Raw genomic sequence first — 24,212 nt, 5'->3', positions numbered from 1 at the left:
TGCAAAAAGGCTAGCAATAAACTCCTTAGACGTAGTGGCCCAGGGCAGAAAGAGGACGAATATATCACTTCCCAAAAAAGAAACAAGTTGCGAAGGACCATCTCGCTCTGAATTCCCCGCACGTGGGCCCCACTACCCTTGACGGGCTGTCCCTCTCGTTCGTACTTTGAAAAACCACTTCCTTTTTTTTTCGCTTTTATATTTCCCCTCACATAACACAAACCAGCAGCATTCATTTTTGAACCGCCCTTCTCTACCCTCAATTTCAGGGCATTCCCCCCCTCCATATTTCTCCTCATTTCATCTCTTCCCTTTCTCCTTTTCTTTTAATCAAACTATGGTTTGATTTGTGTTTGAAGTTGTTATTTTTCCTACTAATGGTTTAAGTTCTTTGAAGTACCTATGGCTTCAGGAAATTACAGAAATGGCACACCTAAATCCTCTCTGAAAGTCGATAAACCTCTTTCTGTGAATTCGAACATCAAACCCTCTGTTAAATCAAAGCCTTCGCCGACTTCGGCTCTTCGCCGGAGTAGCCCTGGATCGCTCGCCGGAGGAAAGGATGCCGGAGGTAAGCATTAGTCTATTCTTTCTGCTTTTTTAAAGGCAATTTCTTTTTCTCTGTTCAAAGTGCTACTGTTTCTGAAGGATAGGGTTGTGGTTTCTCTCTCTCTTTCTTTTTTGTTTTTTGCTAGTTCCGAGAGTTTTCAGATTTTGTTGCCTTTTGGTAAAGAGCGCTGCTGAGATCCTTTTTTTTGATAGATTGTCAGGGGATCTTCTACATTTGTGTTTTGAATTTTGGTTTCTGAATTTTTTAGATGGATTTGGTTGATTTTAGGTTAGATTTAGTGGAGGCTGTGAACTATTTTGCATTTGTTGGCATAATTTCCTGCTTGGATCAGTGTTTCAAAACGCGGCCAAAGCAAATCCTGGTGAACTCAGCACAATGCGGCCTAGTACTCGGTTGACGTGACCGAGTGATTGGTTAACATGGCAGAGTACTTGGTTGGCGTGGTGGAGTACTCGAGAGAGTCGAAGGAGTTTTGACTGAATTTGTAGGGTAAAATGTGGACTCGAGACAAGAATGTGGCCAGGGTAAAAACTGAGTCGACTCGGGCAAGTCAACAATGACGTGGGGGTGTTTTGAAACTATGTCTTGGATTGTCATTGGGACATGAGAATTAGGGTTTTTTATTTGTGTTCTCTGTGGTATCGGGCGGTGGAATCCTACTCCCCTCTGCTGTTTGTGCATTGGTAGTATACATTTTCATTATGAGCCCTATTGATAACAATTGCTGATGGGATTGTGTTTCTAGAGTACCAGAATGCCATTTGAGTACTCTCTAGGACTATGCATTTTAATTAAGTAATGTTCTTGATCTAGATAACCGATCTGAAGAAATAAAAAAAACCATCCAATCTCGAGACAACTAATCTCGAATTGTTGTTTGACTAGGTGAATCTCATACCTTTTAAGCGCAAATCTATTAACCCCAAGCTATTGATCAGAGGATTGAAGCAATACATGCTCGTTGTAACCCTATCACAACCCAATTTCTCATCCACAAATTTGATAGTGTTGAAGTCCCCTCCTAAAACCCACGGACGACCTCTTAGATTTTGACCCATAAGTCCGATCAAATCTTTGGATCATTCGGACCATACACCGAATATTGTCATCTGCATCTCTGAAAATGACTGAGAGTCTCTTGCCCTGCTCTCTTCCCGATCCAATCTCGCCACCACAACTAATCTCATCTGGTTGTTTGACTAGGCGAATCTCATACCTTCTGAGTGAAAATCTATTAACCATAAGCTATTGAATAGAAGATTGAAGCAATGCATAGTGTTGAAGTCCCCTCTTGAAGGCTGAAAGCCTGAAACCAACGGGTAAGATCCCCGCCTCCCCACCTCTTCAATTTCGAGCCACAAGCCCGATTGGATCTTCGGATCATTCGGACAATACACCCAATGTACCATCCACCAAAAATGGTCATCCACTCTGGAAATGATTTAGTGGGTAAGCCTTCCTACCCGGCTATTCTAGACTATTATCATACCTCCGACCTCTCGATAAATGGAAAATAAGACCCTGTCACAAGCCCCACTGCCCCAGAACGAACAAACTAATTGAGATGAACAACTCCCTTTCTTAGTATGCTGGTTTAGCACAACAGATGGTTTAACAACTGAATCTAGCTCCTTAATTGCCCTAATCTTGGGTTTGGAACTTGATCCCTGCATATTCTATGATAAGCTGTTCTTCATAATTAAACAAATGGATGCCCTCATCGATGCGATCCAATTTTAAAGGATTTCTTCACATCTTAATTGATGGAAAATTCAGCCTTTTGTATCCTCTTTCTAACATCGATATAGTTTTGACTGATGGTTCGATACCATTTTCTTTCTAGCCTTCTATATTCTCCTCCCTGTTGAACAGGGCTAGAGCTTCAGATTTACGATCTCCCACAGTCCCACTTAGGTTTCCAGACTAGCAGCACTATCAGTTACCATATTTTCTTCATGTTCACAATTAATGTTCCCAAGGTGCAAATGCCAATCAGTACCATCATCTGATTCCTCCAATATGTCCCCTGAATTCGAAACAAAGTTTTCATTTTCATTGCTCGATGACAAGGGTTTATGCTGCCTTTCCCTCTGATGATAAATTGTCCTCAATTACTTTCATGTCGCCATCTTCGTCTAAGCCGGCCTGGGATGTTCTGCTCCTCTCCATCTGCTCCTTTGCAGTTATTCCCTTTGAATCCAAATTCCTTGCAGTGAGTTCACTTCACCATAAATATAATTTTTGCCTTAGGTTCCATTTAGATGCATGTAACATACAAGTAGAAAGGAAAGGAATGTAGATTCCCATTTCTTTATTTTCCTTTTTTTTCTCCTGATTTGAGAGGAAAATCAAACAGTGTAAAATGGCTTGCATTTGGAAAGTTTACTACTGACAAGGACTGCCATTTGATTAGTAAATGGCAACCAAACAGTGCTCGGAAGTGGAAATGTGTTTTTTTACTTTGATTTTCCCACCTTTTGGTGCATCCAAACGGACCCTTAATGATGGAACGACCAGAGAGAAGAGGAGACCAGGAAAATGTGTTCTTTTACTTTGATTTTCCCATCTGGCCACCTTTTTGTGCATCCAAATGGTTCCTTAATGTTGAACGGCCAGAAAGAAAAGGAGACCATTGGTGCACCTTAGCGTGAGACTGAATTGTGTAAATCTGATTCGCTCTCTTGATTAGTAGATTCTAGTCCTCGTTGCTCTCCACTAAGGGTTAATAGCTTTGCGAAGATCATCCACATAACGTCTGAGCTAAGAACACCCCTCTAGTTGTCTGTTGTGGTACGTTCCTCTTCCTGTCTTTCTCTTTGGTTGATCACACACCAAATATCAAGCCAAAATCTTACCAGACCACCAATTTTGACCATGTTGGCTCCTTGTTGACTAGTATCCGACTGGTCCCTTTTTTGTCCTATTTGGGAGTCATGTCAGTCGACATGTGTGGTTCCTAGTTCGACTTTTGTTGCCCATGATAACTTTCTATTTCACGACACTCAGTTGTGCATTCCTGAGGGATTGCTACGTGAGAGCATTATCCACGAGGCACAAGCTACATAGTTGAGGCTTGGTGCACCACTTGGGTAAGCAAAAACTCTTGCCATGATCAAGCAGAGGCTCTTGGCCATGGTTAAAACACGACTTGATTTGTTATGTGCGTTGGTGTAGTGCGTGTCAGTCTTTCAAGGGCTAGACCCAAAACACATGTTTGTATTCTCCATTGCTGATTCCTAGTAGACATTGGGAAGACATTAGTATTGACTTTGTTATAGGTTTACCCTGAACTACGAGGTCATTCGACTCCTCCTTTCTGTTAGTTGATAGATTCTTCAAAATGTCTCACTTTATTCTCTGTCAGAAAACGTCTGGTGCATCACACGTAGCAGAATTATTCTTCAGAGATGTCGTCTGTCTACATGGAATTCCTAGGTCGTTCACTTCTGATAGGGACACTAGATTCCCGGGTCATTTTTAGAAAACCTTATGGAGCAAAATGGGGACTCTGCTTCAATTTAATAGTGCTTACCATTCCCAGACAAATGGGTAAATGGACGTGGTCAATCATAGCTTGGGGAATTTACTAAGATGTTTTGCTGGCTAGAGACCTCACCAATGGGACTTGATTCTGCCTTAAGTAAAATTTGCCTACAGTTCCATCAATAGATCCACTGGAAAGTCACACTTAGAAATTATTTATGGATTTCCCATAACCCCTTTGCTAGACCGTAATCCAATATCTTACCCCGGTTGGAGCGGTGCTAAGATCGAGGATCCCGTTCATCATATAAAGGAGTTACAACCATGGTTTTAAATTTCCACCGAAACCAACACGAAATGACCGAAATGTTTCTGTTTCTATCCCCACCGAAACGAAATTTCAATGGATTTGTTCCACTTCATTATTTTCGTCAAAATTTCGACCACAATAACTGAAATTTGTCTGAAATTATCGAAATTCGACTGAAATGGTCGAAATGACAAAAAATGGAAATATTTATGATTTACAGAGCATAAAACTATTTTTCTCAAAAATGGGAAAAAACTTCTACCCTAATCTTCTGTAAATCGAAAAAAACCATGCAAATTGAGGAAACATGTTTTTTCCTGCTTTTCCATGGATTTGTTTTATAGAAAATTCTGTTTTGAAAACACTAAAATGTTTAGAATTTTTGCTGGAAAATTCTGTTTTGGAAAACCCTAAAAAGTTAAGATTTTTTTTTCAATAAAATATGTTTCTTTGATTTTTCAACCTTGATTTGTTGCATTTATAGATAAATTGTCATTTGGATATAAATGGTGCAAATAGTGGTGCCAAAACCAATTGAAAAGGTAGAAAAACATCTAAGATTTTTATCTCTGTCAAAATGCTTTGTGGGCCCTTCCTAGCTGAATCGAAGGTGGGCATTTCAATATGAAGTCTTGGTAATTTCAAATTTCAAAACCTATGCATCATACAAATGATGAGTTTCTAATTAAGCTTAGAATGTGGAAATGTTTTTTTTTTTTGGTAACTCATTTTACTTTACATTACATTATTTTTCTCAATTTTTTTCCGATAATGGTAGCCAATTTCATTAAAAAAAAACAGACCGAGGTGGTCATAGATAATGAGATTTGGTAGGAGGCGTAATTGGACTGCACAACAAAGTAATCGTATCTTATCCATGTGATGTTAGATAGGCATGGGACCAATACCACCTCATAACTCTATGGTATTGGCATGAAGTTGGGGTCCTTGGAGAATGACTGGCCATTGTGCTTTCTTATTCTTTATTACAATGTACTTTATTGACTTTACTAGTTTTGAAATGTGCGACAATGCATGTCACTAGGTGTTTGATTTGATTAAGCCATCATAGATGGATTTCTTATTTATGTGACAGTTTGTAAGTATGTATTTATGCTTATTCTAGTATTTCCTGAAATTTTATCTTAAAATTTTATGTTTCCGTACGTTTCCTTAATTTAACTAGATTTCCATTGAAATTTCCAACCGAACTTGAAATGTTTCTGTTTATGTGCTGATCTAAACCAAAACCGAAAATTTAAAATCTTGTGTACAACAAGAGGTATTGGAGTGTTTGCTCGCAAGCAACTAAAAGTACGAGCATGAGAGAGCAAACCTTAAGTGTGGGAGACTTAGTGATGGCATACTTCAGACGTGAGCGATTTCTAGTTGGAGCCTACGACAAGTTAAAGAGGAAGAAGTTTAGGCCTTATAGGATCCTCAAGCGTTGGGTCCGAATGCTTATCTATTGGGCCTCGCCGAGGATTTCTCGACTTCACCTGTCTTCAATGTTGCCGATCTATACCTATACCAGCTTATGTCACCACATTACCATTCCGAGTGAACTCATCCACCGTGGACTAGATCGAGGATATTATGGACATTAGGACGATGGACACTCATCGTGGATCACATTGACGGGATCTTGTGAGAGGAGTTACGGATGCTTACTCGACGGAGTCGACTTCCTCCCATTGGGCGAGAACTGATGTGACCTAGACTTGATGACATGTTGCTTTATTGACATTACATCTATTTAGTTTCTAATTTTGTGTTATTACTTTCTATTTTTGGATATTATTTGTGCCACCTAGACGTGGCGGTGTCCACATCACCTAGGCCGTATCATCTTTTCATGGCCTATTCCCATACTTGACCATAATGCCCTTGGGTGAGTGGACTTCTTCTATTTTTAATTAGGGGCATTTAAGTTACTTTTTAATATAGGGCGAGCCTTGGCGCAACAGTAAGGTTGCTCCATTGTGACCTGGTGGTCACGGGTTCGAGTCACGGAAACGGCCTCTCTGCAAAGCAGGGGTAAGGCTGCGTACATTTAGCCCTCCCCAGACCTCGCAATGGCGGGAGCCTCGTGCATCGGGCCGCCCTTTTTTTTTTAAGTTACATTTTAATGGCACAAGTGAGTTTATATTTTATTGGTTGTTAGGAGGGCCCTAGCTGACCCCAACTAGTTTTGGGCAAAGGCTTAGTTGAGTTGAGTTGAGTTAGGGAGGGCTCACTACATTCTTTCACTTAGCACTTTATATAAGGAGACAAGGGGAATGTTGAGCCCTACTTTTCTTTGGAAAAAACGTGCATCATCCCTATTTATGTCCAATAGCCCTGAAATACAAGGTGACAATCCAAGAGGAGGGGGGGGGGGGTGAATTGGCTAATTAAAAATTTGGGCTTAATTAAGTGGATTATTAAAATCAATTTACCCATTAAGCCTTAACAAGTCTAATCATTTATCAATCAATAAATATAATGTAGGATAGGGATTAGATTATGACTTTATGATACTCTAACTCTTGTTTAATGAAACATAAACACAAGTAAAGGGTAGAGATTACCAACCACCAAAGTGCAAAGAGAAGGAGATAAGAAAGCATCCACAAGGCACAAGTTTTATAGTGGTTCGGTCACAATTTGACATACTCCACTCTTCCAAGGTTTCCTCCGTGGGATCTCCACTAAACCAATAAGATTCTTCAACGGGTGAATCTCAAAGCCGTACACCAACTTTTCCTTCATAGGGATCACACCCTTTTCACACAAAGCCTTGCGAGGGAACCTTCCTCTTACAATGATTCACCTTTCTTAACGGGCCGAATCGGAGACCCTCACAAACAAATGAAGAAATAAAAATAATAACTCTCTTTGCCTCTTAGATAGGCTGATTACAACTTTGAAAGCTCACAAACATTCCAAGGAAGATAAAATGTAAAGCCTATGGAGTACCTATTGATAGAATGTACAAATACAAGTTCAAAGAGGTTTTAGCCTTTCATATAAAAGTTTAGGTTCAAGAAGATAGGATTTAATCTTGCTAAAAGGTTGTTTAGAAAGGTTTGGATAGTGTATATATAGCCCACAAGGAAATATGACCGTTTGGGGGTAAAACTATAAAATACAGGGTTGAAAAAGTCAACCTACGAAAACCCCAACGGATATATTTCCATGTCGCGGCGATCGACTGAGGCACAGCGGTCGCCCGCCCTTATCGGGCTCTCAGTTTGAATTTCAAATTTCATACCGACGCGGTCAACCGGCCCTAGGGCGGTCGCCCGGTGAGGGCTACCTGATTGAAATAAATTTTCGGCTCAAAAACACTATTGCGGTCGACCGGACCTATGGCGGTTGACCTCTAAGCCCAACCTGGATGTTTTCTGGATTTTCAGAAAACATATCCGCGGTCGCCCTTCTTACCCCGGTCGACCGGCTTACCCCGGTTGATCGGCCCGATAAATTTCGAGATGCCCTGGAGTTCCAGTTAGCATCCCGCGGTCGCCCGACATAGCCCAATCGACCGGCCCTGAGTAAAATTCCATTTTTAACTTTAAAATCCAGGGACTTTGGGGTTTGGTCTTGTGCTTAAGTCCTAGGTTTTCAAACGCATATTTGGGTGTGTGTATGGTTTCCAAAGATGTAAAAAGTTAAGTATGAAAACCATTTGAAAACCTTTTGAAAGTGCATTTAAACATAAAATCAAGAGGACTCCAAATACATTATAAAAATGAGAACCTTGAGTCATCTTGGAATGACTCGACTCCTTTGCACTTTCTTGGACTTTTTCGGCTTGAGTGAACATCTTGAACTTTGTCTTGGCTCTTGTGACTTGTCCTCCAATCTTCAATGCATGTTGAGGTACATGAGGTGTCACCATGGCATGTTCAACTCCAAGCTCCTTCTTGAGACTTGCTGGGGAACTTGTGGGATCTTCATGTTGAGCTCCTTGACTTGATCATCTCCAAATGGTGATGACTCCAATGTAGGTGCAAGCTCTTTGCTTCTTGCTTTCTTGATCTACAAGCTATGTGTTGAGTTGAGTTGTGTAATGGCGATTATGACATGAAATTCCTGTATATGACACAACACCTCAAGGCAACACATTAGTCCATAAGCTAATCAATTTAGTTTGCTAGCATCAAAACAAGAAGGTAAGGTGAATGATTAACTTATGGGAACCGTTGGGCTTACATTCTCCCATTTTTTTTATGATGGCAAACAAATTGATTAAGGAAGAAAGAGATATCAACCAAATAGATGAGTATGCATGATATGATATATACAATAGAGCATAGCTCCCCCTCACTATATGCACAAATATAATTAATGACTAAAAATATGGTGCATATACAATTGGACTACCTAATCAATTCTCAAAATTCTCTCCATTTTGGCAATAGCAAAAACGTAGGGATCTACAAGGGAAAGTGCAAGTGGGGTCTCAAGATGAATAATTGTAACGACCCGATTTCCATGACCGGATCGCTATAAGCAAACACCTGCCAAAATACCCATAATTAATTTTTTTTTTCTTAAACCATATACGAAACTTAAATAGCCATTGCACTTATTCCATTTCCAAAATGTCTGCTTACAGTAACTTTAACTTAAAACCAATTTACTCAATTAAGTAAAGTCTTGAACTAGCCAATTTAAAATAAATTCAAAGGTTTGACGAAGGGTATCATCTTCCTTAATTATTTGCTCCCATCATCCTACGCTCCTAGACGTCCTCGTGCGCAAACGCACCCTCATTAGAATTCTCTAATCCCGGGGAGAAAAATATAAGGTCAGCAGGATGATAGAAACTGAACCAGTATAAGAATTCAATTTAAAACAACATATCAAGATCCATATATTATATATAAGACAATTGTAATTTTCCAAAATAATGGTTTACCAAAATCTTCTGCAACTGAATAGAAAAGTCATTTAGGGTGAACAAATGTAATAATAACTGAAAGAGAATCATTCAATAAAAATAGGAGCTATTATAAATTTACCACATTCTTATCATAACAATTTCATTTAAACCCAGGACACTCCAGCTCCCACTAGCTTGTTATTCTTGCCGACACGGCCGACTCCGCGTGAACTTATTACGGTAGATCATACCGCCTAGGGACTCTTGGTCTCCGAAGGATTCCGACATCAACTAGGAGTTGCGCGGTTCTCCCAAGTTGTATATCTTTTATTTACGGGGATAACTCAATGGTTTCCCATCACCCTTTCCCATATCCTCTTTCGAATATTTCTTATGTTTCCATACGACTTCCAAGTTATTTCATATGATAAAAACAATTAAACTGATAATTCCTTATTAGAAATCAGATTCCAATTCCAACATGTAATACAAGAGACAAAATTTCATTTATCATAGCATAGTTTAGAAAACCATAAAAATTTAGATACTTCACCATTCTTGTTGCATGAATTGAAAGCCATATGAGCAAAGTTAGCTATCACATGCCTTATCGAAAATGTTTTATTGAACCTGTGAGGGGGATGCTCTGGAACGGCCTTGAAATAAGAGGGCGGTTTGACAGACCTGGCATAAATTTAGATACTAAGATGCCCATCTAAATATTATAGCATACATTAGAGGAGGATTGAAAGCCAGAATCGTCTAACCTCTTACTCTTAGTAGCCCTTTTTCTTAAATTAAAATTTATAAGATACATATATACCCGAACGAGAATAGCACACTTGTTTTTTTTTATTTATGAATTGAAATATATTTTACTTCATATGTACTGGTTACACAGAATATTTTCATAAATCTTAGTGTTTGGAGTTAAAAATCATTTTGATGATGTGCGTTCTGATGAGAACAAATCTTGATTATTCATAACACATCATTTATATATATATATATATATATATATATATATATATATATATATATATATATATATATAGAGGAAACTGTTGGTGAGCTTAAGCGCTTAAGCTCCCCAATCACATGGGTCCCACATGTTCTGTGGTGATCCAAACCATTCATTTGCAAGGCCTTATGATAGATAGGGGGTGTACCAAAAATCAGCTCCATAGGATCATCCTAACCCCTCCATTTGTGGAGGACAAAAAATGGGCAGATTTGTGTCTGTCTATTTTTGTCCTTCACAAATGGAGGGGTTAGGATGATCCTATGGAGCTGATTTTCGGTACACCCCCCATCTATGTAAGGGACTTTCAAATGAATGCTTTGGATCATCCTAACAAAGTGGGCCCCCATGTGATTGGGCGCTTAAGCTCACCATAAGTTTGGTGAGCTTAAGCGCACCAACAGTTTCCTCATATATATATATATATATATGTATGTATGTATGTATATATGTATAGAACTGACATAACATAAAAAAAATCATTTGATCTAGGTGTGAAATCATTTATGAGAAAATTGAAAGAAATCATTCACTCCACCTTAATACAACTGTTGGAAAAAGGCTCATGTAATAAAGATCGTTTTATCGTTGTACATATCATTAGCACTGTTTGGGCAAAATTATACTTGTGCGAGGTTGTTCTTATGTAAATAGGTACATATGTCTGTTGAAAATCAAGGTTTATATAAAATAAAATTTTAGTAGTTTTATTTCTACATACAGATATTATTTTGGAAATAAAAAAATCACTTTATTTAACATATGACCTGGAATTGTTAAATATCAAATCTCTATTATCATTTTCTTTGAAAATTTAGTGGGCTTCCACTGTTGAGAAATCAATCTATATAAAAAGTATCATTCATTTTTATTTTTTTTGTGCGCATAGTTCTGTAGAGATTTAAAACTGCATAAAAACTTTATTACTTGAAACCCTATGATTCGATAAAAATTTCAACTGTAGACTTGGAGTATTTACAACTCAGTAGAAACCCATGATTTTATCAACTAATTAAGTCTGTAAAATATAAGGAAACCCTTAAGATCCTATTAATCTCAAATTTTAGCTATGCACTTAAGTGACAACAACACATCAAGAACCCTTAAGTAATTTGGACCGTTCTAACAAAGGAGATGACAAGAAAATTCTTATGGTTTTATAGACTCAGACCAATTGTAACAGTTTGGATGATCAAACCCATTAATATCATATGATTATATTAGGTAAACCAATATCAAGTGGATTGAGCCTAACTTGAGTAAAACATAAATAGGTACAATATACTTACTTGTGATGAGTTTGAGACAGGAGGTCAAAGCTTCGCTCTTATCTTCACTTTTCCTTTCTTCCTTCCTCCTACTGTTGAGGTGTGCAAGGAGAACAAGGGAAGGGAAGAATATGGGCGAGATATAGAGGGAAAAAGGGAGCAAGAGTTGGGCGTGTGAGAAGGCCCAAGTTTCTTTTATTCTACTCTCTTTTGTTGTAGTCTTAGTTGCTTTCCTAAAATTGGGAATTTAAAATCCGTTGATTTCCCAATGGACCACAAAATATAGAAGATATATAAAAGAGAATGAAGGAGATATGGCAGTTGCTCACAATCAAATCCCTTGATTTCTCAATGAGTTGGGCGTCCTACCATGGTTGGGATTTGATTGCTCATATTCCAAAATCACAAGATCTTGTCTTTTAAGAAATTTGCTATAATTTAGAGATTTTGAATTTTACATAAGTAAATCTACCATACCAAATGAGGCATACAAGATTCCTTTCAAAGTGGATATCAAATCTCCAAAACGAAAAGAATCTTTCCCTTCCCAACATTCCTAACTTATTTATCATACAAACATTGTTACTTACCCTAATTTTATATATATATATATATATATATATATATATATACTTAGTAGTTTTGCAATGCTATTACTAATTAAAAGCAAGTATACAAATTCAATGGAATATTTGAAAAGATTTTAGGTGGGCCCACACCATGTGCACGTTTTCTCATACAAGGGAAAGCGTGGGTTTCTTCCCATCAGTTTTAATACAAAGAAATTTTCCACGTTTTAAGTGATATTTTTCACGAAATTTATTTTTACAACAAGACTTATTTTCTTCTCTCAATTAGAGAATTTAGTTATAACATTCAATAGCTATAGATTCTGAGATCTATGGATCCAAGCAAATCAAAGGGAAAAATTGATTAAAAACTAAGATCAAGGGTTGATCAACGATGGATCGTTGATCCCCACCCTTGAAAATAGATCCACTGATCCAATGGCCCAAATCTTAGGGTTTTGAAAGGAGTTAATCACAGTCATTACAATAATAGCTTGTCTAAGCTATATGCCTTGTGTATGATATACCATTCAAGCTCTAGGAATGCTTATCAAAGAGAAAACAAAAGTGAAATGCATGATAAGTTTTTTTTTGATCAAATGATTCGCAAGTTGAGCATAAGAATACGGGCAATAGACCTTGTGAGCACATCACAATGATCTATAAAAGCATGAAGATATAACCATTTGGCTCTCCCCTTATGAATTTGTCATTGGCCCTAGGTGAAACCTATGTTGTAGGGCATGACAGGGCAGAATGATTTGAATACTTGGCTTCATTTGCAACTTTTTGAAGCAGATAAGTATCTACCAAATATATGCTTAGATCTATGACTTAACCTTTCAAGTTCACAAGTTGCATTATGTAGGGTTTTCTTGTCATAGGGCATACAAGTCTCTTCCTGAGCATGAAGATGGTCAGAACTATAAAATAACTTTTGAGTTTAAGTTGTTTGGCCCTAGATAGTTATATTTGCAAGTGAAAGCTCCCCCTGACTATGTGCATCAAATCTAAATGTAAAAAGTTCTAAGCACATAGGCCCTTGATTTAAATTACCTTAATCATTCTAATTTTTGCTCCATTCAAATGAGAAGTACAATTTGAATTAGAATGGATGATTATTAGACATAGGATTATAAAGTTGAGGCAAGTACAATCTAATAACAACATGGATATCAAAATAATGAACAAGAAGGGGATACACATCCATAGCAACCAAAAGATCATGTATATATAGGAAACATAAAACTCCATATACATGAACCAATAGATGGAAGAGACACACCCTCTTCTCATCATGTCAAAACATCATCAGAGATACATGAATGCTGGGTGTGAGGAACAAGAACTCATCACCACTACAAGGGATAAAATCACATAATCTCTGAATATGAAAAACAAAATGAACCATAAAGCTCAATGCCCCTTGGGCAAATATCTAAAATCATCCAAACATATGCCAAACATGGCATATCCAACCACATCTACAAAATGAAAGCCCCTGCAGGGCATAAACATCCATCAAGCATAAAACCCTTACTGGATAACATTCATCACAACATAATAATAATTTCCTAAAGCTCATTTAGGGCAAGAAGAAATGGAGAAGGATATCCTAGCAGCATTATAGTATACCATTTCTGGTGTACCAACTACAGTCCATCTGCTATATAAAAAAAAAACTGGTGAATCCATTACATCTTTGGAGGAGGCTGATCAAGGGGAGGAGTAAAGTCGAGGAGAATGGGATCTTGATATAGCCTGTAATAGCTCATCATGCTCTCGAGCTCTCTCTCTCTCGTCAGTGGCTAAGGTATCCATTAGTTGGGAATGATCAGTGGCCCTCTGAATATCAGCCCTAGTAAGCCGACCTATTTCTGCGTTCATCTGGTCAATCCGTCTGACGAGATGCTCATATGATCTCTGAGGCTTAAGTAGTCTGTGCTTGCTCATCTTCAGCCTGTCCCCATGGTACTCTATTAGAGCCAACTCTACTGCTACCTCCCCCTGTGGTATCTCTTACTCCCATTTGAATCAAGGTAGAAGAATCGATCACAGGATCAGGCAGTGTGAAGTAGGCCTTCATCAAATCTACTTCGTTATAATTTAGCAATTTATTGATGAGCATCCCGTAGGGTAAACCTTCTTTTCCCTTCTTAACTTCTTCATCCATGAATCCCAAGATAATGGTACTGAGGTACAGGTGAATCTTCTTAATAATGCAGTGAGTTAAGAGTGCTTCAAATAGCTTGACTGCATCAAGATTGCCAGCTCGTGGAGTAAAATTGTGAACCACAACTTTAAAAAGCAGTTTTCGACCGTCGCTGTCGACCTGGCTATCGCGGTCGCTTGCTGCGACCCGCCTGTCCCTTTTTATTTTTCCCATTTCGATCATCTGCGGTCGACCGGATTCACGCGGTCGTCCGCCGCGTCTAACCTGTTTCGACTTATTTTTCTCCAGATTGCCTTCTGCAGTCGCCCTCCAAGGTCTGGTCGACCGTCACACCCCTGTTTTCAATTTCTTGATATTTTCAAGGGATTTTGTGGACAAATCGATTTTCTCCTATTTTTCTCGCATTTATGGGATTCTAATGAACATGTAAACTCGATCCCTAGGCTATGTGATCTAAAAATTCATTTCTATTTTTTAACATTTAAGCTCAAGAAATTAAATGGACATATATTTTCAATGAAGTTCATTTTGGATGTGTTCTTGATGGATTTTGCTAGATACAACATGTGACACTTGTTTGATCTATGTCTAGCAAAATTTGACACGTTAGGTCATCTAGTTTGTGGATGCTAAGCATATGTGTGTGTTTTTGCACTTAAATGAATTTTACTTAAAAGATTTTCAATAAACTATAACATATAGTCTAAAGAGGTAATTTTTTGTTTTCTTTATAGACTATAAGTGATATATGATGTGATCATGAAGCTCAATAGGCAAAGATACATTCTATTAAAAACATGACTACTGATATGTATCTATGCTTAATTATGAAATTGTATATCATTAAAGCACAAGTGATCTAGATACATTGAATGTAACATTGAAATAGTATCTAGATAGAATTCATATGATATAGCAATTAAAGTACAACCCATTTAATCTAAGTGTTCAATGAATAATTTGAATGGTTGATTTTGGAACCCAAATTACTTTGGATTCAACCAAGTTTGTGTGTGGAAGTGTATTTTTTCTTATCCACACAAACTTGTTTGATTTTACAAATCTAAGCTTGCACCTAGATTTGTGATGTCATAGTCTACCACAATATGAACACGAATAAATAAGGGTAGATGAAGAGCAACTAGAACCACAAGAATACATATTTGAACATGTATGTTTGTCTTTATCCTCTTGTAATCTTTGGTTCTTTAATGAGAGTTCTTTATTCATTAATTCAAATTCATCCATTTGATTCTTAAGATGATTTATTTGATGAGTAGAATTAATTTTTAAATGTTCTTCATTTTCACAAACAAGTTTATATTTTTCATTTAAATTCTTGTTTGTGGTTTCAAGGCTTTCTTTTTCTTTTCCAAGGATAGTGCACTTTTTAATTAAGTCATCATTCTTATTTATCAAGATTTTGCTTAAATGACTTACTTTTTCATTTCTTTCCAAGCATTCATTAACTTCAGATTTCAAATTCTCAATTTGTTTTTCCAAATCGGAAATTGAATGTTTGAAAGAATTTTCTTTTGCAAAAGATTTTTGTAGTCTCTTTTTGTTCAAAAACAATATTTTTATCATTTGAAGAGAGACTACTATTTTTCTCATAAAAATTTTCAAGATTAGTCCAAATATCTTTTGCATTTGTACATGATGAAATTTTCTCAAAAGGATTAGGACATAGTCCACAACATATTATAATAATAGCTTTTGAATTTAATAAAAATAATTTTGCATCATTTTTGGTGCATTTCCTTTGAATAGAAAATCCTCTTTCAATGACATCTAAGATGTCAATGTCTATGATTTGAGATAGGCAAGCATCTTTACTTTCCAAGCTCTATAATTTGATCTATAAAAAAATGGAGGAATTATAGCGGATTGACCTAGCTCAAAATCCATTTGGATTGTCACGGATCTTTATCTCTTTTAGATTTTGAATTTAAAAATCTCTTTAAGAGCCTTAGCTTTGATACCAAATGAAATACAAGGTGACAATCCAAGAGGGGGGGGGGGTGAATTGGCTAATTAAAAATTTGGGGCTTAATTAAGTGGATTATTAAAATCAATTTACCCATTAAGCCTTAACAAGTCTAACACTTTATCAATCAATAAATATAATGTAGGATAGGGATTAGATTATGACTTTATGCTTATATACTCTAACCCTTGTTCAATGAAACATAAACACAAGTAAATGGTAGAGATTACTAACCACCAAAGTGCAAAGAGAAAGAGATGAGAAAGCATCCACAAGGCACAAGTTTTATAGTGGTTCAGTCACAACTTGACCTACTCCACTCTTCCAAGTTTTCCTCCTTGGGATCTCTACTAAACCAATAAGATTTTCAACGGGCGAATCTCAAAGGCGTACACCAACTTCTCTTTCAAAGGGATCACACCCTTTTCACACAAAGCCTTGCGAGGGAACCTCCCTCTTACAATGATTCACCTTTCTTAACAGGCCGAATCGGAGACCCTCACAAACAAATGAAGAAATAAAAATAAGAACTCTCTTTGCCTCTTAGATAAGCTGATTACAACTTTGAAAGCTCACAAACACTCCAAAGAAGATAAAATGTAAAGCCTATGGAGTACCTTTTGATAGAATGTACAAATACAAGTTCAAAGAGGTTTTAACCTTTCATATAAAAGTTTAGGTTCAAGAAGATAGGATTTAATCTTGCCAAAAGGTTGTTTAGAAATGTTTGGATACCCACAAGGAAATATAACCGTTTGGGGGTAAAACTGTAAAATACAGGGTTGAAAAAGTCAACCTGCACAAGCCCCAACGAATCTATTTCCATGTCGCGACGGTCGACCGAGGCACAACGGTCGCCCGCCCTTATCGGGCTCTCAGCTTGAATTTCAAATTTCATACCTGCGCGGTCGACCGGCCCTAGGGCGGTCACCCGGCGAGGGCTACCTGTTTGAAATAAAATTTCGGCTCAAAAACACTATCGCAGTCGACCGGACTATGGTGGTCGACCTCCAAGCCCAACCTGGATGTTTTCTGGAAATCCAAAAAACATATCCGCCCGGCTTACCCCGGTTGACCGGCCTGATAAATTTCGAGATGCCCTGGAGTTCCAGGTAGCATCCCGCGGTCGCCTGGCATAACACGGTCGACCGGCCCTGAATAAAATTCCATTTTTAACTTTAAAATCCAGGGACTTTGGGCTTTGATCTTGGGCTTAAGTCCTAGGTTTTCAAACACATATTTGGGTGTGTGTATGGTTTCCAATGATGTAAAAAGTCAAGTATGAAAACCTTTTGAAAACCTTTTGAAAGTGCATTTAAACATAAAATCAAGAGGACTCCAGATACATTCTAAAAATAAGAACCTTGAGTCATCTTGGAATGGCTTGACTCCTTTGCACTTTCTTGGACTTCTTCGGCTTTAGTGAACATCTTGAACTTTGTTTTGGCTTTTGTGACTTGTCCTCCAATCTTCAATGCATGTTGAGGTACATGAGGTGTCACCATGGCATGTTTAACTCCAAGCTCCTTCTTGAGACTTGCTGGGGAACTTGTTGGATCTTCATGTTGAGCTCCTTGACTTGATCATCTCCAAATGGTGATAACTCCAATGTAGGTGCAAGCTCTTTGCTCCTTGCTTTCTTGATCCACAAGCTATGTGTTGAGTTGAGTTGTGTAATGGCGATTAAGACATGAAATTCCTGTATATGACACATTAGTGTCATATAAGCTAATCAATTTAGTTTGCTAGCATCAAAACAAGAAGGTAAGGTGAATGCTTAACTCATGGGAACCCTTGGGCTTACAAGCCCCTTGGATGCAAAGGTAGCCATCCCCCTTTCCTCCCCTCACTTACTTCTCTCTTCTTCCCTTCTATCATTTCTCTTCTCATCTTTCCTCCTTTCTTTTATTTTCTTCTTTCTTTCCTCTTCTTATCTCTCCATCTTTCTCTTCTCTTGTTCCCATGGTTTTCTCCCCTCTCAAAACCGTGCGGTTGGACAACACATTACGGCTGCTCAACCCATCCTCTCATTTTGAGCTTCTCCTCCTTCTCGTTTCCCCATATCTTCCTTTTCTCCCTTGCTGCCTTGCGCTATTCAGGGACTCTTACAACCACCTAGGGGCTGTTCCTTCCCCAACAGCCCCCTTCCTACTATTTTCTTTACTTCTCCACTTTTCCCGTTCTATCTACCATCATCCAGCTGATAACCGCGTTGGTTACAATCCTTTCGTTGCTGCATTAATGGATCTCATAGCGACATCACTGTCTCGACATCACTGTCTGGGCTGTGAATGACGAATTTTTCTCCGCTCCGGATAGTCCTACCGCTGATTGTTTCCGTCCTTGGATGGATTGGACCTTCCAGGTTTCCCCCCAATCCTCTTGGACCTCCTTACACGTGTGATTCAGACTGAGATGCTGACTTTTTACCGGGTGAGATCGTCATATATTAGTGTTTCAGCCTTTTGGACCCCATCTTGAATTACTTTTCCTTTGGATTGCCCGATCTACACTAGTCTTGTTACCGATATTATTCTCCTATTTGATAGATGATTTGTTGGGCCCTAGTGATATCTTTTATTTGATTTCTAGCTTGTATTCAGACATAGATTCTTTGCAAACATAGTTATTCATAGTCTTTCTAAATGTTCTAATCTGATTTTGAGTATGATTTAAGCTACTTTATTGCAAGAATAACTCATTAAGCTCCTAAGGTTCTTTGAAATTACCCGCGAACCTCCGAGTCTGCATCAAATCCTCTGTCAACCCCCCACCTGAAAAAATGGTGTACTCGTAACAGTGATCCCACTATAAAATTTTTTAGTCTTTCTAACCAGTTAGCTACATTCTCCTAGCAATGTATGTAATGCCCTCATTGATTTTTCATTCTATCATTTCATAATGGGGTATTGATGCCTTATTTAATCTTCTTTTCTTTTAATCATTCTAGAGTTATGTAAATGCATTAGAGACTTGGTTGTGACAATTCAAGTGCCATTCAAGTGTGTCCTAGTCTTGTCTGTCATGGCCGACTGAAGCACATCATAAACGGTTGTCATTTCATTCGGAAGAAAGTAGAGGTTGAGGTCAAAGCGATCTAATGTACCTCCAACAAAACAAGTGGTCCATATCTTCTCCAATCAACATCATTCCCTTGCTAGCAATACTGATCAGCAAATTCTTTTTTTGAAATGAATACTAATTAGCACATTTAAATTGTTTTCTATTGAAAGTTGCTGGAGTAAATGATTTCAATTGAATTGGTCAATGTTCTGGCACTTGTTTAATGTAATAGCTCTTTTTCAAATAGAAACATCTAAATAAAATATCTTTTGCATCAAACACACACGGTTTTCCCTTGCCTCATGTTAGCCTAAACCCTTCCATTGGCTTTTCATCTTTTCTTTGAAGAACTGTAGCTTACATGTTTCCTATTTATATTACAAGTTTTGGCTGACGACATTTCAAATTTTTTGTCTATCTCTTATAGAAACAATCATACTTCAGTTCCTTGTTTGAGGTCTTAATTTTGGGCACTGTGTGATGGGCCATTATTTCTCTGTGTAGAGTGTTTTGAAGGCTTACAATGTAACATTGATGGCTTATGGTCAAACTTGCACTAGGAAGCCTTTTACTCTATGATTGGTTAGAGAGGAAGAAATTGCTTCACGCAAGGTTATGATGCACTCAATGGAGGGTATTCTTGCTGATATTTCTCCAGGGTCTGATTCTAAATCAAAGTGCAATTAAGGGAATGTCTTTGACCAGTTTTTTTAGCGATGCTCTGATTCTAGAGTTCCAGAGAATAGAAAATTTTAAAAAATGGTTTTTGGAAGATAGTCCCTTTTAGAATCCCGGAAAATAATTTGAACATTTTCTTTAACCTATTTATTGTGGAAGGCAACCAATGTAAGACTTTTAGATGAGTAAGTTACATTGCCATAGCTTCTGGATTTATTCAGTTCTATTGAAGTGAGTTTTGATTGAATTGAAGAATGTTCTATTTCACCAATCTCTCGGTGTCTCTATTATAATCTTGCAGTTGAGTTCTTTTGTTTATCTCTCATCTTCTAATACCTACTTCTCTCGTAGTTAAATTATTATTTATCAAAAATTTGGGGTATTTTTTGAGTAAACGTTAGTTATTAATGTCAATGGGAGAAAGATGTTCTCGTAACTCTTGCAACATTCTAGGCCTCAAAAGATATTATGATACTATTCCATTTTATTCCTTCGGTGTGCATTGCCAGTTCTTTATTACCAGGACCACTGAGTGTTTCCATGTTCTTACTCTCTCTCTTTCTCTGTTTCTTTCTCTGTCACTCACTCATTTTCTTCATCTGATTCACGCCTTCACTTTTTCTTAACCTTTCTTGGTTCAATGTCTGGGGCAGTTCTTGGAAGGGTTCGAGTGGCTGTAAGACTACGACCTCGGAATGCGGAGGAGTTGGTTGCAGATGCCGATTTTGCTGATTGTGTAGAATTACAACCAGAGGTTTTACATTTGCACTTCTCTTATTGTTTAAAACTCTATATTGCAATATCAAATGGCAGTTAATGTAATTTCTCAAAAATAAAATAAAAATGCCAGTTAATTCCATTTGTCATGCTTAGTGAATGTGGTTCATTGAAGATTGTAACTTGATCATATTATCTATCATTTGTTTCATCTAGCTTAAAAGGTTGAAGCTTCGCAAAAATAATTGGGATTCAGACACCTACGAGTTTGATGAAGTGCTCACTGAATTTGCATCTCAAAAGCGTGTATATGAAGTTGTGGCAAAACCTGTTGTGGAGGTATCTACATATAACATTGACTTAGGTCCTTGAATTTTCGGTCCATGACTATGCTTCCTTGCAGTTAATTGTATTATAATTTCTTCTCCTTCTTTTAGGTCATTAATGGTTCTTGTAGAACTGAGCTTTTGTTTTATATTTGCAAGGCTTCTTTCACTTTAGATTTATTACTTGCTTCCATTTTCTAATACACTGCTAGTTTCTAAGGCTCAGAAGTCAAATTATTTTGCTGAGGGTTCCTCTTTGTGAATTCACATTTGAGGAAGGTGATTAGTGCTTCCGTATCATTATATTTGTGTTTTTGTGTTGATAGTTAGATTTGGTCTTGACAGATTTTTGTATTTCTCTTGCACAATTATGAATTGATACCGTTATGGCCACAGTTAGTGTTTGAAAAGATTCTACAGAGTCAATAACATTATTTTCTGATAATTTCAATTACCATCCTATCTTTTAAAGGGATTTGCTAGGCACTTTTACGGAAACCCATTTCACGGCTCACTTTTGCAGGAGAGAACAGCCACACAGGCTCACTTTTTAGGAGATTTTGTCTTATTCATTTAATTCATCTGAGGTGGCTCTTCTCTCTTGCAAAAGTGAGGTGCGAAATTGCCTAGCAAATCTCACTTTTAAATCCTACTCTTGAATTTTTTTGAACAATAGGAAATTTTAATTAATAGGAGCAGATAAACTTTATGGTGTTAAAGAACTAAAATGCCGTGTTGATTGCTATATTTGAGCACTCAGAAGTCAGAACTAATGTTTTTTTTCCCGAAGGGAAGGAGTCAACATCAATTCCTTACTAGTCAATATATTCGCCAAAGAAGAGTCGACATTAGTCCCTTACTAGCAAATACTAAATTGCAAAAACAAATCATTATCAATGTTTTTGATGGAAAGTTGTTGGAGAAAATGATTTCAGATGCATCGGATTTTTCTTGAATTTTTGTGCTACTTTAATCAAACAACCCATTGTCAACATAAACATCAAAATTAAGTATCTTTTGCATCAAACAGTAGCTGGCTTCCCCTTGGGCTTGACCCTTCTATTTACTTCTCAAAATTTTTTACTCCTACACCCAAAAAGAACAATTGTTACTTACATATTTTTAATTTCTTGCAAGTTTTGGTTCTTATGGATTCAATTGTACTTCCATTTCCTGTGTGAGATCTCAATTCCGAACAACATGTGATCGGAGATCCTTTTTTTTTTTGTAGAGTGTTTTGGAGGGTTACAACGGAACAGTGATGGCTTATGGACAGACTGGCACTGGTAAGACGTTCACACTAGGACGACTTGGAGAAGAAGACACTGCTGCTCGCGGCATTATGGTTCGCTCAATGGAGGATATTCTTGCAGATATTTCTCTAGAGACCGATTCCGTATCAGTCTCGTACTTGCAGGTGGTTGTGCTCTTATAGCTTTGTAATTGTTAAAGTAACGCCTTCACCAATAGCTTAAGCTTTTGGAGTAACTAGTTGCTTCACATGGTATTAGAGCAAAGTTCCTGGTTTCAAAACTCCTTTATATTAAAAATGCACACGTAATGGCGAACCCAAAAGAGGGGCCACAGTGAGGGGTTTTGTTAAAGTATAAAAGATTAAATAGTGCCTTCTCCTATAGCTTAAGCTTTTGGAGTAATTTGTTGTTTCACAGTAATATTGCTAATTATTTTTATCTGGTTATTTAGTATGGATTTTTTGACTCATTTTGCTTTACTAACTTATGGAAGCTGCCTATATATTTGTCAAGGCTTCTTTGAAGAATTTACGTTTACTGATATTCTTGATCTTTAACTTCACGTGCAGCTTTATATGGAGACAATTCAGGACCTCCTTGATCCTGGAAATGATAACATTCCCATTGTGGAGGACCCCAAAACTGGAGATGTTTCGGTACCTGGGGCAAATCTAGTAGAAATCAGGGATCAACAAAGTTTTGTGGAGCTACTACGACATGGAGAAGCTCACCGATTTGCTGCAAACACAAAGTTGAATACTGAATCTTCTCGTAGCCATGCTATTCTAATGGTGAATGACTGTCTTTTTCCATTACTTGGATGTTCAAGCACATAGAATTTGCCGGATCCTGTGATGGGTGGTGACTTGATTTAAACCATTTATGTTGTGTGGTTATTTACTCTTCCGTATAGGTACATGTTAGAAGGTCTGTCAAAGGAAGGCATGACAAGGAAGTAGGCCTTTCAATTGAGAATGGAAATGCCTCGAACTTGGTCAAACATCTTAGGCCACCCATTGTAAGAAAAAGCAAGCTAGTGGTGGTAGACCTTGCGGGTTCAGAGCGTATTGATAAGTCAGGTATCTGCTATTGTCTGTTTCAAGCAGCTGAGTTATTTGTTTGTGGTTGTCATTTTGTTTGTTTCAAGCAGCTGAGTTATTTTTTTGTTCTAAGTTCCTTCTGGTGTTTCGCTCTATAGTTTTCTATGTTGTTCACCTAATACATGGTACAATTTCTTATTTTTTATTTGTTTTATGGTGAAACTGATCTCTGCAACTCCGTTTTCTTGTGGGAGCTACTTAACAAAAAATGAGTGCCCTTTGAAATGATAATATCCATTACCATCACCAACCTTGAAACTTTGGTATTGCGCGTATTACTTTGGTATTCCGCGTAAACAAGTGTGGCCTTCTTCATTTCTTTTTGAGGAAATCAGCATTTGCTTTAGCCATACACATCCTTATGGAATGTGAAGAGTTCCTTTGCTCAGTGATGAGAAATCCTTGTTGGAAGGCGTTGAGCTTTCTTACATAGTCTGCCATTGTTGAAGATATTTGATAAACATTATCATTTGGCTCCTACCTAGGAGAGGTCTACCTTGGCAGCTTCCCCTCAATGCTCTGGATTATGGCGATACTGTAGTGGTGCACTACAGACAAGCAAAGATGTTAGCTCATTGTGATGGATACCACGTACTGTTAATTTTGGTAGCCGAGGGACAATTCTTATTCCGCTTCACATGTAGCTTTGGAACCTATGGTTCGCCTTTTTCTGTTTTATTGCAAATTTTCTCTTTTTAGGAACTCCCCTAGAAAGGAATGGAGAAATATTAAGTCCTTGCTTCTCTATTTATAGTGCTTTGATAGGAGAGCCAATTGGTGGAATCATATAGGGATATTATCTGTAAGTGAAGTACCTAAAGTG

General features: G+C 37.6%; 1 protein-coding gene across 1 annotated transcript in view; it reads left to right on the top strand.

Moving 5' to 3' along the window:
* The first annotated feature begins 213 nt into the window (after positions 1-213).
* LOC143885435 (kinesin-like protein KIN-UB) overlaps positions 214-24,212 on the top strand; it is a 90,866-nt gene continuing 66,867 nt past the window's right edge. Inside the window, exons 1-6 of the mRNA XM_077389605.1 lie at positions 214-571; positions 20,647-20,747; positions 20,927-21,049; positions 22,268-22,453; positions 22,859-23,080; positions 23,203-23,368. Coding sequence (XP_077245720.1) covers positions 403-571; positions 20,647-20,747; positions 20,927-21,049; positions 22,268-22,453; positions 22,859-23,080; positions 23,203-23,368 — 967 coding nt within the window. The 5' untranslated portion in view covers positions 214-402. The remainder of the gene's footprint in view (positions 572-20,646; positions 20,748-20,926; positions 21,050-22,267; positions 22,454-22,858; positions 23,081-23,202; positions 23,369-24,212) is intronic.

Source organism: Tasmannia lanceolata, unplaced genomic scaffold (genome assembly GCF_043159265.1).
Source record: "Tasmannia lanceolata isolate RefF3 unplaced genomic scaffold, GAP_Taslan_0.1 ptg000008l, whole genome shotgun sequence".
NCBI classification, from domain to species: Eukaryota; Viridiplantae; Streptophyta; class Magnoliopsida; order Canellales; family Winteraceae; genus Tasmannia; species Tasmannia lanceolata.
Note: the sequence above shows the minus strand (reverse complement) of the source record. Positions and strands in the feature narration are given on the sequence as shown.